Raw genomic sequence first — 16,147 nt, forward strand, 5'->3', positions numbered from 1 at the left:
GTGAAGTTGATATGTCTTGTGCTATCAGTAGATATCAGTGCTGAAAAAAGGAGAAAGAAGAAGTTCTGTTTCATATATGCAGCACAGTTAACTCTTTTTAGCTACAAGCTTGCCAGTCTTTCACTAGCAGAGATGGAAAAGAAGAAACTGAGGTCTTGAGATTCTGGAATATGAAGTTTTCAGTGCAACAGCTATTTCTCCTACCCTTTCTCCTTGATTATGCTCCCTGGTTATGCTTAGTCTTAGTTATTATGCTTAGTCTGGAGACTAAGGAGGACAAAGAGATGAACCTACCTGCATTCTCATTTGCAGTAACGCGAAAGAATGTTTTTGTATAATTGTGAAGATTTAACAGTTAAAATATTTACCTCTGCTTTTAATTTATTATGTTATAAAAAATAAGCTTTGAGGTGTATTTTGACTATGCTTCAGCAATAGCTACTGCTATTTAAGATGAAACGAAGCAAGGTCAACTATATAGCTTAATCTACCTAATCTAGCTATTTAATCTTAGTTAGACAGCTAGATAACGACTAGATTATTTTAATTCATCTTCCTTTTAAAAAGTTACAATGTTCATATTTTAGGATCACAAATCCAACTCTCCCAATTTAACTGTTGTGGTGAGATTTGTTTTATAGATATATTTAAGCAAGTTAGTCATCTATTAAGATTTTATTTAAATGTCTTTAATATACAAGAATTTGTTGTATATACCTGATCAAATTTTTATAAGAACTTGTTATGGTTTGAGAGAACCCATAACAATCTATTGTCGTCAGACAATTATTCTATCACCCGATGACCCCTCCCCACCCAGAAAGGGGAATCGGGGAACACAAAGAAACACAAGGGTTGAAGTATAAATAGATTTAATAGACTAAGACTAAATAATTAACAATAATACTAAAGAACCAGTATTAATCCCGATACTGATATAAGATATACAGAAATTATACTCAGCCATCTATATCAGCAGGAAGCTGTGCACTCCCAGCAGTGGATAGCAAGTATCGGACACTGGGAGCGCAATAGCTTCAGGAGGAAGGGAAGGCCTCAGGGCTCCGGCACCGGGGCAAGGAGTTGTCCGGACCGCCGCCATCAGGGAGAGAGCCCACTACGCAGCAAACTTCTCTAATTTATATTGGATGTGACGTTCATGGTATGAAATACTCCTGTTGGCCAGCCTGGGTCAAATACCCAGGCCTTGCTCCTCCTTGTCCCTGCACCTGGCAAGGCTCGAAAACACTAACCTTGAATCCCACAGAGCCTGGCTGGCTATAAAGTAAATATTTTCACAAATTCAGACACTAGAGTCTTCTAAAAGTGTAATTTTCCCCAGCATTAGAAGAAAAGTTAGTCCTGTGTCTCTCAACCCAGGACATTCCACCCCTTATTTCATACCATATATATGTCACACTTCAGCGTATTTATCTTCTAGATAAAGAATCTTCTAGATAAATATCTTCTAGATATTTATCTTCTTATATATATATACACATATATATATAGAGAGAGAGACATATATAATCCTCTAAAGTTATGAGCTGTTCCTCTAAAAGGTCCATTAAATTTCTTTAGTCCAAAACTGTGAGTTCCATCTATCATAATAGTCTTTTAGGGTAGGAACAAGTGATGTGGCATTCACTCAGTTGTCGGATCAGGACCAGGCCTCAGTACAGGATCGCAGATGGTTGGAGTTGGGCGCATCCATATAAGATGTTGTGCTCACAGCCAGCATGTTCCCTGTCGCTGGACACCATTCAACAGAACTGACTCTGGGTCCGTTACCATTATGTTATCCTGAAAAACACTTATTGAACACTGTTAGTATTAGGCAACAATTGACACCGTATCATTTAAATTAAGGATTCTCACCCAAAATCAGATCTCCTAAAGATACACATCGAACCTCTCCATTCTCCTGCATCACCCACCAAGTATGCCCTGGTCCTTCAGCAAAAGCAACCCCACGAGTGGGTTTGCCTTTACCTGAGGCCGGGGTAACCCAGACCGTTTTTCCCAACATATTCTTTACATGCACCACAGGGACCTTATGCCCTTCTACAGTAGGTAAAAGCTCTGAGTGGGCAGGACCAGCTCGGCTGACAGTTCCCCTGGTGTTGGCTAACCAGGTAGCTTTTGCTAAATGTTCATCCCACTTTTTAAATGTTCCAGCACTCATCGCTTTCAGTGTAGTCTTCAGCAGTCCATTGCATCGTTCTACTTTCCCAGCAGCTGGTGCGTGGTAGGGGATGTGATATATCCACTCGATACCATGCTCTTTAGCCCAGGCATCTATAAGATTATTTCGGAAATGAGTCCCATTATCTGACTCAATCCTCTCTGGAGTACCATGTCGCCACAGGACTTGTCTTTCAAGGCCTAAAATAGTGTTACGAGCAGTGGCATGAGACACTGCATATGTTTCCAGCCAGCCGGTGGTTGCTTCCACCATAGTAAGAACATAGTGTTTTCCCTGGCGAGTTCCTGGAAGAGAGATATAGTCAATTTGCCAAACCTCCCCAAATTTATATTTCAGCCACCGTTCTCCATACCACAAAGGCTTTGATCGTTTGGCTTGCTTAATTTCAGCACGTTTCACATTGATGGATGACCTGTGCAATAGTGTCCGTAGTCAAATCCACCCCTCAGTCACGAGCCCATCTATATGTTGCATCTCTTCCTTGATGGCCTGAAGTGTCATGGGCCCACCGAGCTAAAAACAATTCACTTTTACATTGCCAGTCCAAGTCTACTTGGGACACTTTAATCTTAGCAGCCTGATCCACCTGATGATTGTTTTGTTGTTCCTCAGTGGCCCGACTCTTGGGTATATGGGCATCTACATGTCGTACCTTCACAGACAGCTTTTCTAATCGGACAGCAATATCTTGCCACAAGTCAGCAGCCCAGATGGGTTTACCTCTGCGCTGCCAGTTGCTCTTCTTCCACTGCTTTAACCACCCCCATAATGCATGCGCCGCCATCCATGAGTCAGTATAAAGATAAAGTACCGGCCACTTTTCTCTCTCAGCAATATCTAAAGCCAACTGGATGGCTTTCACTTCTGCAAACTGACTCAACTCACCCACTCCCTCAGTCGCTTCTGCGACTCGTCGAATAGGACTCCACACAGCAGCTTTCCACCTTCGCTGGTTTCCTACAATACGACAAGATCCATCAGTGAACAGCGCGTATCGCCTCTTGTTCTCCAATAACTGATTATATGGTGGTGCCTCCTCAGCCCGCACCACTCTCTCCTCTGGGGATCCTCCAATATCTGTGCCTTGCGGCCAATCCATGATTACCTCCAGAATTCCTGGACGATTGGGGTTCCCTATTCGAGCTCGCTGAGTAATTAGTGCTACCCACTTACTCCATGTTGCATCAGTTGCGTGATGTGTGGAAGGAGTTTTCCCTTTAAACATGCAGTTCAACACTGGCAACCGAGGTGCCAGGAGAAGCTGTGCTTCAGTACCAATTACCTCCGAGGCAGCTCGAACTCCTTCATATGCTTCTAATATCTCTTTCTCAGTGGTAGTATAGCGAGCCTCTGATCCTCTATATGCTCGACTCCAAAACCCTAGGGGTCGGCCTCGAGCTTCTCCAGGTGCTCTTTGCCAGAGACTCCAGGTAGGGCCATTCTCCCCGGCTGCGGTGTACAGCACATTTTTTACATCTTGTCCGGTTCGGACTGGCCCAAGGGCTACTGCATGAACAATCTCCCGTTTAATCTGCTCAAAGGCTGACTGCTGCTCAGGGCCCCATTTAAAATCATTTTTCTTTCTAGTCACTTCATAGAGAGGGCTCACAATCTGACTGTAACCAGGAATATGCATTCTCCAGAAACCCACAACGCCTAAGAAGGTTTGTGTTTCCTTTTTGTTAGTAGGTGGTGACATAGCTGTTATTTTGTTAATCACATCCATTGGGATCTGGCGACGCCCATCTTGCCACTTAATTCCTAAAAACTGAATTTCCTGTGCAGGTCCCTTAACCTTACCTCGTTTGATGGCAAAACCGGCTTCCAGGAGGATTTGAATTACCTTCTCTCCCTTCTCAAAAACTTCTTCTGCTGTATCACCCCATACAATGATGTCGTCAATGTATTGCAGGTGTTCTGGAGCTCCACCCTTCTCCAGTGCAGTCTGGATCAGTCCATGGCAAATAGTAGGGCTGTGTTTCCACCCCTGGGGCAATCGATTCCAGGTATACTGGACACCCCTCCAGGTGAAAGCAAACTGTGGCCTGCACTCTGCTGCTAAAGGAATAGAGAAAAAGGCATTAGCAATGTCAATTGTAGCATACCATTTAGCCTCTTTTGACTCCAGTTCATAGTGAAGTTCTAACATATCTGGGACAGCAGCACTCAATGGTGGTGTGACTTCATTCAAGCCACGATAGTCTACTGTCAATCTCCATTCCCCATTAGGCTTTCGCACTGGCCATATGGGACTATTAAAGGGTGAGTGAGTCTTACTGATAACCCTTTGGCTTTCCAACTGACGAATCAATTGCTGAATAGGGAGCAAAGAATCTCGGTTAGTGCGATATTGTCGCCTATGCACCGTTGTAGTAGCAATGGGCACATTTTGTTCCTCGACTCTCAGCAACCCTACAATAGAAGGGTCCTCTGACAGGCCAGGCAATGTAGACAGTTGCACAACTTTCTCCGTCTCCACCGCCGCTACACCAAATGCCCACCGGTAGCCTCTCGGGTCCTTAAAATACCCTTTCCTGAGGTAATCTATGCCAAGAATGCATGGTGCATCCGGGCCAGTCACAATGGGGAACTTTTCCCATTTATTTCCAGTTAGGCTCACTTCAGCCTCCAGTACAGTCAGGTCTTGAGATCCTCCTGTCACTCCAGCAATAGTGACAGGTTCTTCCCCTATGTGATTTGATGGCATTACGGTGCACTGTGCACCAGTGTCCACCAGGGCCCTATACTTTTGTGGTTTTGGTGTGCCAGGCCATCGAATCCACACAGTCCAATAAACTCGATTGTCCCTCTCCTCCCCCTGGCTGGAGGCAGGGCAACCCTAGTTTAGATGAGAGGGCGCACCACTTCCATCTGTGACAGTTGCGTGTCGTAAATCAGGCTCCGAGGCCCATCTCTGCCTTCTAGGGGACTTTTCTCTGGAAACTGGAGCAACACTTCTCCTGGAAGAACCCCTCCTGGGAGGTGTCTTACTCCACAACTCACGTACACGTGTCTGTAAAGCTGAAGTAGGTTTTCCATCCCAATTCCTCATGTTTTCTCCCTGATTACGCAGGGTAGACCACAGGATGTGTCGTGGTGTGCTTTGCTTCTCTCGACCAGGTTTAGTAGGGGAGCATTTGTCCCCACCTAAGATATTGGCCTTGCCAAATGATTTCTTCAGCACTGAGACACTGGCCTGTGGGGCAGAAAGAAGATTATTTGCATAATGCTGCATTCAAGCATCCATATCACCCACCGTCGGTGCCTCATCATCTCTCCAGCAAAATAATGCCAATACATTAGCATATGCTGCTGGTGCACTCAGTACCCATTTGCGCCAAACAGGTCCAGTAATTTTGAGTGCATCTGGATCTAATGATGTCTGCAGGTCGTCCAAGTCACTGAAAATCATCTCCCGCACAGCTATTTCCCTCAGATTCTTAACACCTCTCTCAATAGTTGTCCACTTGGATGGCTGGTACATGATATCATCCCTATAGGGATACCTGCTTCTCACACTTAACAGGAGTCGCCTCCAGAGGGTGAGGGATTGTGGTGGTCTTCCAAAAGCTCTGTCAATACCTGATTCTCTAGCTAATGGTGCTAGCCGCTTGGCTTCTCTACCATCTAAGTCCAAACTATCAGCCCCAGTGTCCCAGCATCGGAGCAGCCAAGGAATCACTTGCTCGCCTTCCTGGCGGCCGTAATCCTTATGAATGTCTCGCATCTCAGTTAGGGTTAATGATCGAATAGTTTCCTGTGTTACTGTATTGCCTGATGTCCCTGGTTGACCATTGTCATCTGATGCTACGGCACGCTTCCTCCTTATGTACAGGGTTGACTGACACTGGCACTGATTGAGTCTGTAGATCAGCTGCATCATCCATTACTAAGGTTGAAGTAGATTCAGTACTTGGTGCAGCTGCAGGTCTTGTCATGAGAGCCAGCATGGTCTGGATAAGATCAGGGTCTGTCGGGAGGGCTGGCGAGGTCTGCATGGGTGCGATGTCTGTCGGGGGGGCCAGTGGGGTCTGGACAGGCACAGTAGTTGTCATGGGGACTGGCGGTGTCTGCGCGGGAGGAACATCTGCTGCAGGAGTCTGCGGGGGCTGTACAGAAGCACTGACTGTGGGGGAGGCTGGCAGATTCTCTGAAGGAGCAATGTCTGTCGGGGGGGCCAGTGGGATCTCTATCAGACACTTCCTGCTACCGTAAATCCAGCCCATAAAAAAGAACAAGCCCGCAAAAATTAACAATATAAGCACAATGACCAAAACATTCCAAGGGTATTTCAAACTCTCAAAAACTGTTGCTATTGATGCTACCGGAACATACAAATCCTTAAAAGATATCTCCCCCCTCACTAAGTGGCCCGTAATATAACCCAAGGTGTAATTATGCACGGTGCCCAAAAAGGATCCTTCCCCATTCTGAGGTGATTCTAATCGCGGCGATTTGCGAGATGCAATTACATAAGTGACAAAAACCGGAACAATTACAAAAGACCCAATAACATAGCAAAACACCACCGCACAAAATAACAAGGCAATGCTTTTAACTCCACATTTAGAAATGATAAGCTTCCCTAAACCAATGAGAAATGGCAACAAACTCTTGCACCACTCCCATAGCTGCCCACATACAGCTGCACAGAGATACCAGAGAACTCCGCTTACAGTACATTGAAACCACTCCAATAGATCCATAATGATTGTTTTACAAATCCGATCAAATCTGTTTACAACTTCAACCCTTCAGAACTCTCAAATTAAAGCCTCTGATTCTCCCAGCACTATTTAAATTACATGCAAACTATCACATTAAGTATCAAGGTCATTAAAATACCACACCGCATGCCAAATTTGTTAAAATATCACATTGGGCGCCAAATTTGTTATGGTTTGAGAGAACCCATAACAATCTATTGTCGTTAGACAATTATTCTATCACCTGATGACCCCTCCCCACCCGGAAAGGGGAATCGGGGAACACAAAGAAACACAAGGGTTGAAGTATAAATAGATTTAATAGACTAAGACTAAATAATTAACAATAATACTAAAGAACCAGTATTAATCCCGATACTGATATAAGATATACAGAAATTATACTCAGCCATCTATATCAGCAGGAAGCTGTGCACTCCCAGCAGTGGATAGCAAGTATCGGACACTGGGAGCGCAATAGCTTCAGGAGGAAGGGAAGGCCTCAGGGCTCCGGCACCGGGGCAAGGAGTTGTCCGGACCGCCGCCATCAGGGAGAGAGCCCGCTACGCAGCAAACTTCTCTAATTTATATTGGATGTGACGTTCATGGTATGAAATACTCCTGTTGGCCAGCCTGGGTCAAATGCCCAGGCCTTGCTCCTCCTTGTCCCTGCACCTGGCAAGGCTCGAAAACACTGAGACCTTGAATCCCACAGAGCCTGGCTGGCTATAAAGTAAATATTTTCACAAATTCAGACACTAGAGTCTTCAAAAAGTGCAATTTTCCCCAGCATTAGAAGAAAAGTTAGTCCTGTGTCTCTCAACCCAGGACAGAACTCAAGAAGCTGCATCAAAAATAATCTTCACTAGTTAATATTCTGGGTGTTAAATGATTACTTAGAATGGGTACATGCTAGCAAAGAAAATATTTTCTCCTATAGTAATGAAGTTATCAATAATCTTTCTTATTATTCACTTGAACTATTTCAGTTTTAGTATTGATTTTTGCTTTTTTCTTTTGGTAATGTAATGAAAGGGGAAAAGCATTTTTTTAAAAAAAGGCTATTTTCCTAGCTCATAGTCAGTCTTTTTATGCCAAGACATATTCAACAGAAAGGTGACTAGAGTGATGATTGGAAGCATACTAAGGAAATACAAAAAGGTAAATCTTCCCCTCCACAGGGCTGCCACAAGCAGTTTGGGAGTGGCAGAATACAGTTCTTTCAGCATCTTCTGGGACTGGAAGAAATAGCATGATGAGTGTGAACCAGGCATGCATTTTAGGCCCACATAAGTGGTGAAGAGTGCCTGAAGTCTGCAACCACAGCACAGTCACCAAACCACTGTTGGACATAAATCCAGAAGGAAAGAGGAGCAAAAAAAAAGGAAGTTTCAAAGGAAAGCGGACATATAGGGGAAAAAAAAATACTATATGCATTCATTATCCAGCTGTGATACATCAACTTTACCCTGTCCTACAGGTGACCATTTCCTAGTTTTGAATACTTTCAATAATTCGTCCAAAGCTAAACTATTCTATGCATAGATTTTGCCTGAGATACCAACGTTTAAAATATAATAGCCATATGCCAAGCTGCTTTAAAATGTTTCTCTATGTTATCATCAATAAATCTTCATGGCTTTTTACTATGTTTTTTGTAGATATGGAGAGGTGGACTACATGCTAATTCAATTTTACTGGGAGCCTGGGAGGTGGGGGTGGAATAGGGTTAGAAACTAGTATCTATTGCTGTTCCAGAAAAAATCAATGGGGAGATTTCATTTTTTCCCTTCTCCCTGCCTTCCCCTCAGGACTGCCAGTGGAGGCCTGAAGGAAAGGGCTTCCTACTCCTGCTCCAGCTTCCCTGGCGAAGTCTCAGCATCACCCGCCAGCTTATCTCTGCAAACAGCCCCCCTGCATGTAACGCCCTTCCTTTCCTGGGTGCACAACATCTAAAAGTTTAAAATAAAAAGGCACGTACACACCTCTTGGCAGTGGGGTTATAACAGTTGACGGTAGAGCTCTTCCTTGGTAATGGCCAGGGGCGTGCCGAGGAAGGAGGCAGGACCGTTGTTAGTTGCCAATCATGGGCTGCTGCCCAATAGGGGCGGGCATAGGGAGCGTGCTATGCGTCGTGGCGTCATGTCGGCTGTGCTCGTGGCAGATGGGAGAGGAAGGAGTTGAGATGGTTATGGCTTCGTCTGTCGTGAGGGCTACGGTGCGGGCCGTGAGTAAGAGGAAGATCCAGGCTACCCGCGCTGCCCTCACCTTGGTCAGTGCTGGAGGCGTGGCGGGTCCCACCCTGCCCCATAGGATGCCGGTCATGGGCCTCTCTGACCTGTGCCTTTGTCCTGAGAGCGGGCGTTAGAATCGTGCCGCGGGCAGGGCTGAGTTGAAGGGTCTCCCTCATTCTGACTGCCCATCTGCCTCGAGGCAGATGCTACGCAGACGCCTCTAGACTGCTAGTGGCAGTGAGACAGTGTGGGCTGTTGCTGTCGAGCCTGTGTTGGTGGTTGGCGGTGCCGCACGCTTGGCCCGGCAGTAGGCGAACCTGCGACAGGCGCTTCTGAGTGCGGCCACTGCGCAGTGCCGTAGGCCTGAGGGCGAGCGCTTTTAACCCTGTAAGGTTGACAGCTGCGCTTTCCTTGGGATTTGGTCGCTAGGAAGGGTCTACAAGGAGGTGGAAAGGACATTTGTACTCCCATCTGAGCCCGTGTATAGACGATGCTTAGAGAAAGTGGGACTGTCTCGAGGTTTGGAGAAATTTGAACTCCGGTGTGGTGTGCTAGCGGTGGGCAGTCTCTGGCCTGATAACGGCTGGCAGGCAGTGGGAAAAGGGGGAATGACCGGTGTGGTCGCTTTGATGTGGGGTGCTTTTACACAGTTATTCTAAGAGGTATATTTATTCTGAAGAATGGAAATTCAGTATAGAAACTGGCAAGTAGGTTATTCCCAATGAGAATCTGTATCCCTGTGTTAATTGAGAAAGCACACTTACTAGTTGTGGCAATATTGTGGAGGCTGTATGGTTGGGAAGGCTTACTCCAGAGGGAGGTGCAGCCCTCTGCATTGATGGGGGCAGACTAAGTATGTCTAGTTCAGTCATTTGTCTGGGCAGGTAATTCCTGTATTGTAGTGATCTTGTAGCAACCAAACATTAATAGCGCTAATTAGAAAAGGTATTCTAATGTAAATCTAGTAGAAGTTTGCTTTGTGTGTTTGAATCTGCTAGTAATAGAAACTTCATCTTACTCAATATCTTGGAAACTTGTAAGCGTGTAAGGGGAACTTTTTCATGCATATTTTGTATATGTAGCCTTGCATTTCTACAACAACTAGATATATATGAACCATGAGTTTATCTTCTGTGAAGTCATAGTTCTCATAAGTTAATGGGAAGAGAAGAGAAAGGAATAAACATTTCTGTGCCTGGCTGATTTTTCTGTAATGCATATATGACAACATTTTGACTAGAACAGAACTGTTTAATTGAGTTGTAGTAATTTTGCAGTATGTATCTTGAGGCATTGGTTTCAAGTAGAAGAAAGGCTAGTTAACAGCGTCAGATGGTTGGTGCTGTAGGTGGAATTTGCAGATAGGAGACAAAACTGTAAACTAAGACAAAATTTGATTGTACAAAAAGAACTTTTTATTTGCAGTGTGTGACTTGCATGTATTACGAAGCATGTAGCATACTTGAATTTATTTTTTTTTAAACTACATACAAGCATATGCATATATTTGTCTTTCAGACACCATCAGCTGTTCAGAAGATAAAACAGCTTCTTAAAGATAAACCTGAGCATGTAAGTGCAAACGGGGCTACCTTGCAGATTTTACTAAGGTATTAGCACGGCTGATTATTATGAAGCATTTCTGGCTAACCTAGCAGCTTGAAATAGACACTGAAAAACTTGGAGATGTTGGTGTCATTTTTAGATGGGACCGTATATATTTGTTTAGCTATCAAGCTTCACTTCTATATAAAGTAAAATGCAGAAAATAATTGACTGTAATGACCTTTCACTGTACAGTTACTTTTGAGATGGATAAAACTGAAAGGGGCGAAGCCACCTTAAGCTTGAAAAATATTTCTAAGCCATATTTTAATCAACTGTTCTAGTATGGCATAGTGGTCACTTCTGGTAAGACTAGAGATCTTCAGCTGTTGATACTAAGATTAAATTCTTGAAGGCATTCTGGTTGTAAAATAGATAATAATGTTAGATTCATACCCATTGGAAAAGGTATAATTCTTATGAAATTTGCCAGGCAATGTTTTTTTGTAAATAATATAATAGCTGATTGAGAATGTCATTTTTCTTCTTGGGAAGAGCACACAGTCTTGCTTTCTAACCATTATAAAAGTAAGCATTAGGTTTTCTTCTTTACAGCAAGTAATAGTTCAAGATTATTTCCCTCAACTTTTGTATAAAATACATTGCTTCTTTTGCTTCCTGGACATCTGCAACTAACTAGTTTCTTCATTCTAATGTTTTAAACCATCCTAAGGAAGCCCAAAGCCTACAGCTTAGCTGATCGGTCATCCTCCTCTTTATAAATGGTGTTCATGTTTTCCAACCCATTATTTCTAGTCCTTCTTGTAGAGGAGGATATTTAGTCTGAAAAGAACAAGTGCTGTTTGTCTGATTCATAGATTGGTCCAGGCCGGAAGGGACCTCCAAAGGTCATCTAGTCTGACCTTCCCGCAGTCAGCAGGGACACCCCCAACTAGACCAGGTTGCCCAGGGCCTCGTCGAGCTTCACCTTGAATATCTCAAGGGAAGGGGCCTCAACCACCTCCCTGGGCAACCTGTTCCAGTGTTCCACCACCCTCATAGTAAAGAACTTTTTCCTAATATCCAATCTAAATCTCCCCTTCTCCAGCTTAAAACCATTGCCCCTCGTCCTGTCACTGCAGGCCTTTGTAAACAGACCCTCCCCAGCCTTCCTGTAGGCCCCCCTCGGGTACTGGAAGGCGGCTATGAGGTCTCCCCGGAGCCTCCTTTTCTCCAGGCTGAACAACCCCAGCTCCCTCAGCCTGTCCTCATAGGAGAGGTGCTCCAACCCCTTGATCATTTTGGTGGCCCTCCTCTGGACCCGCTCCATCAGGTCCATGTCCTTTCTATATTGAGGGCTCCAGACCTGCACACAGTACTCCAGGTGAGGTCTCACCAGAGTAAAGTGGCAGAATCACCTCTCTGGATCTGCTGGCAACACTTCTTTTGATGCAGCCCAGGATGTGATTGGCCACCTGGGCTGCAAGTGCACATTGCCTGCTCATGTCCAGCTTCTCGTCCATCAGCACCCCCAAGCCCCCTCAGGGCTGTTTTCTAATACCTCACCCCCCAGTCTGTATTTATACTGAGGACTGTTTTGGCCCAGGTGCAGAATCCTGCACTTGCTTTTGTTGAACCTCATGAGGTTCATCTGGGCTCACCTCTCCAGCCTGTCCAGGTCCCTCTGAATGAGATTCTCCCCCTGAGATTCTACTTGTCATCAAGCAATACGTTTTGATATGTTTTTAATCATAACATTGGTTACATAGATTATTATACTTTTCAAATTATGTACTGAAGCATTTGTGTTTGGAAAGTGGTACAGATACTTTTGGAAGATCCTTGTGCACAAATAATTTTCCAGTTAATTTTCAACAACCTGTATCAACCTCTTCTACAACCTTTTCTTATCTCTTTACTTGCATAGATGCTCTGACTTACAGGGTCATGTTGGATAATTGCAAATTATCCATATCCATTATCCACAAACATATTGACTAGGTTGGGCTTTAACATTGATTAACACAGTAAATGAATACACTTACTTGCAAAAAGGAGAGGATTAAGTTTTAAGTGTGAATGGTAATGCAGATAATAAAGTAGTGTTTTCAGAAATTTGGATTGAAGTAGTAGATTTCTGATGGTTGTTATAGGAGTTATGTAAAAATCTAGCAACTGCCCTTGGCTTGACCTCACAACTTCATAATTATGTTACTGTCAACAATGTTAAAATAGTGCCTGAATTACCATCTGAATAAACTTTCATTTGAAGTTGCAAAAACATCTGTCTTTGAAGTTTGACTTTTATGAGATCCAGTACCAAGGAATGTCAACAGTTCATTACTTTGATTTTATGGGGGTTTTTTTAACATGCTTTAGGGCTTGGTCCACAGTAGCAAACATCTCATGTCTGCTTTTTCCTTGGTAGTCAATTTTATAAGAGAAAAATGTTAACTTTTAATCCATTAAACTAGTTCACTTCTGTTTTAGCACTGGCCTTGAGGCAAGGGAGAATAAATGTCAGTTTTTTGTTGTTCTGCATACTTCTTATTTTGGTGTTCAAGAATAGGTTTAAAAAAAAAAATGTTTTATTTTAGGTAGGTATGAAAGTAGGTGTTCGTACAAGAGGATGCAATGGATTTTCTTACACACTAGAATATACAAAGTCAAAAGGAGACTCCGATGAAGAAGTAGTTCAAGATGGTGAGTTTCTGATGCAGTAAAGCAAAACTGTGTGGTGTGTGTGTGGGAAGAATAACCTAATAAATCTCTAAATGTCTTTGGAGATGGCCAATAGCAAATATCTGAGAGAATACAGAACAAGGCATGGACAGAAGGATACTTTACTAACATGCCTAAAATAAGGCTCTGGCTTATAATATATTTATATATAATAAAATAAAGCTCTGGCTTTACAGGGCCAAAACCACATTTTTCAGAAGGCAGTTCCTGTCTTGGTTCTTAAGGGAGATGAAAGCAGTTTCACTCGGTCATGACAGACCTTAATCTCCAAAGCCAGACAGTGTATCAGTTGTACCTGTGTGCCTTCTATTTTTATTTTGATTGCTTCTAGACAGCTTTCCAGTGAAGGCTCTGACTTTTATATAGCACTCTTCTCAGTGAGCTGGTGGCTTTGGATACCAACCCAGTTCTCCTGGCTTTTACTTAGCAAGTGCTGATGCTTAATACAGAATTGCAATTCTGCTTCAGGTTTCAGGTCCTCTTTCATTAGATTTACCCTTCCCTGTGTATTGCTGTCCAGGTTGACCAAGAAAAATGTGGAGGTTCAACTTAGTTGCCCACAGACTTGAGTCGTTTTACTATTGCGTTTCATTTCGACTTCTACTATGATGAAACAGCTTTTCAGCACTCTCCTATAACTTAATGAGTTCTGGTTGATGCTACTGATGCTATTTTTAAACTTTTATTATTTCCTACTTTATGGACAGCTAAAGCAGTCTATTCATACTAATCACTTGATACCATACTTGCAGTTTTAAAGATCAATAACTTTACAGGCTGGTAGATACTTTGCATACTTTAGAAAAAGGAGATATTTCTAGTTCTGCAGATGTACAACTACTAATTCTTAGTCCTTAAAGGTTATGATATCTTCAAAAGTTCACACGTCTACCTTGGTATAGGATTCAATATTGCTAATAATTCACGTAGACCTAATAATTTTGGTAGAGCAAAGGACGTTCCTTATGATAGAAGGGTTCTTCAGTTGTTTTTTTAGGTTTGGTTTTGTTTTGTTTTTTTCTAATGTCTCATTGGATGCACAGGCTTTAAGAATAGTAGTAAATGGATTACTGACTATAATGCATGGGAAAGGAAGTATCAAAGCTAAGATTCATTGCCAAGTTCTACAACTGATTACTCTGAGTATCATGATTTTAAACTCAAATGAAAATAAATGTGCACATGTACACAAATACCAGCACTAGACTGTTGCAAGAATTTTGGAGCTAGAGTTGAGGGGAGGAAAAAAAAGTAGTAGCTCTATCTTAGGCTAGGGAAAATGAGTTATATTGACAGATTTTTGTATTTAGTTTCCACTTCTATCACTGGTTGGAACAACATTTCAAAGTGAATGATGAACGGTTTTATCGTGTGTAATATTTTTTTCTCTTTGTGCTCTTTAAGGGATTAGAATCTTTATTGAGAAGAAAGCACAGCTGACACTTCTAGGAACTGAAATGGACTATGTGGAAGACAAACTGTCCAGTGAATTTGTCTTCGATAATCCAAACATCAAAGGAACATGTGGCTGTGGAGAAAGCTTTAACATTTGAAATCTCGGGACTATTTCTTTGATTTTGAAAGCCACAAAACACTTGCTGAATATGTGGCTTTCAAAAGCAAATGCATTTTCTTTGAGTTCTTAGGCTGTGCAAAGTATGGATGCCATTAAGGAAAATAAAGTTAATTAATTTTGAAAACTTAAATTGTATGTCAAATCTGATGTTTTTACATTGCAGTCTGTGATTAATTGGGACCCAGAAGGTAAGAACACTGTGCTGTAGCATTTCTGTCTTTTCATGTACCGTGGAAATAAAATCTCACTGTTCTTTTCCTTTGTCATTTGTTTTGTCCACTCCGCTTGCACTTCCCCATCTAAAAGCCATTTGCAAGAATATGTTGCCTATTTATTCTGCTTTGAGTTAACAAAAATCACAAAACACTTCTATATTTGTGTGTGTTTAAATATTTATATACAGGCATGCACTCCTCAGCTTTAAAGTTCACTATGATTATGTAAATAAATAATTTGTTTTATTAGGTTTCTGATATTTTTATGTATAGACTTGTCTGGTAGTTTATTTTCCCATAAATCTAGGGAAGTCCAGAAAGCAGTTCACGTGCAAATTTAACAGTAGGCTGCCATAACACTGCTAGTAGTAACAGTTCAAAATACGCTAACCCAACTTCAGTCTTGTTCCTTGCCTTGTTGAAGACACAGTCTCTGCTGTAGTTACTAAGTGGTTTTCAAGAACAAAATATATTCAGGCACTGAAATATTGAAGTAGAATATATACAGGCTTCTCATGTTTCCACTTGAGGGGAAAGTCATGGGACTCATTCCATCAAGTCTCACTAATACCAGTGGTATCATCACTCTGTCTCAGCAATCACATCTCAGTCTTTGTACAAGCAAAAGTTACAAGCCCTGGGCAAACAAATGAGAAAGTTACAACTTGACATAAGAAACAGTATCCCAGATACTAGGAAACACAGGGACAGAATTTCTTTAGGTTGCAACTATATTAGTGGTTATCTCACCCTGGACCATTCCATCTATAGATTAAATGAAGGACTGATAACCTGAACTGCCAACTACTTTGAGTAAAGATCGCTTCAAACGATCAGTCTTGTTGAAGGAGGCTGAAATTGTGTTGTAGAGGAGCTTCAGTCAAACTCCCTGGAAACAGAAGTAGAGCATAAAAGAAACAAAC

At 42.6% G+C, this 16,147-nt stretch overlaps 1 protein-coding gene across 1 annotated transcript; it reads left to right on the forward strand.

The window, feature by feature from the left end:
* Positions 1-9,031: 9,031 nt before the first annotated feature.
* Positions 9,032-15,472, forward strand: LOC141476676 (iron-sulfur cluster assembly 1 homolog, mitochondrial-like). Its single transcript, XM_074165481.1, has 4 exons — positions 9,032-9,184; positions 10,665-10,718; positions 13,289-13,394; positions 14,838-15,472. Exons 1-4 carry the CDS (start codon positions 9,077-9,079, stop codon positions 14,984-14,986), a joined length of 417 nt encoding a protein of 138 aa, XP_074021582.1. The 5' UTR covers positions 9,032-9,076; the 3' UTR covers positions 14,987-15,472.
* Positions 15,473-16,147: the final 675 nt, after the last annotated feature.

Source organism: Numenius arquata, chromosome W (genome assembly GCF_964106895.1).
Source record: "Numenius arquata chromosome W, bNumArq3.hap1.1, whole genome shotgun sequence".
NCBI classification, from domain to species: Eukaryota; Metazoa; Chordata; class Aves; order Charadriiformes; family Scolopacidae; genus Numenius; species Numenius arquata.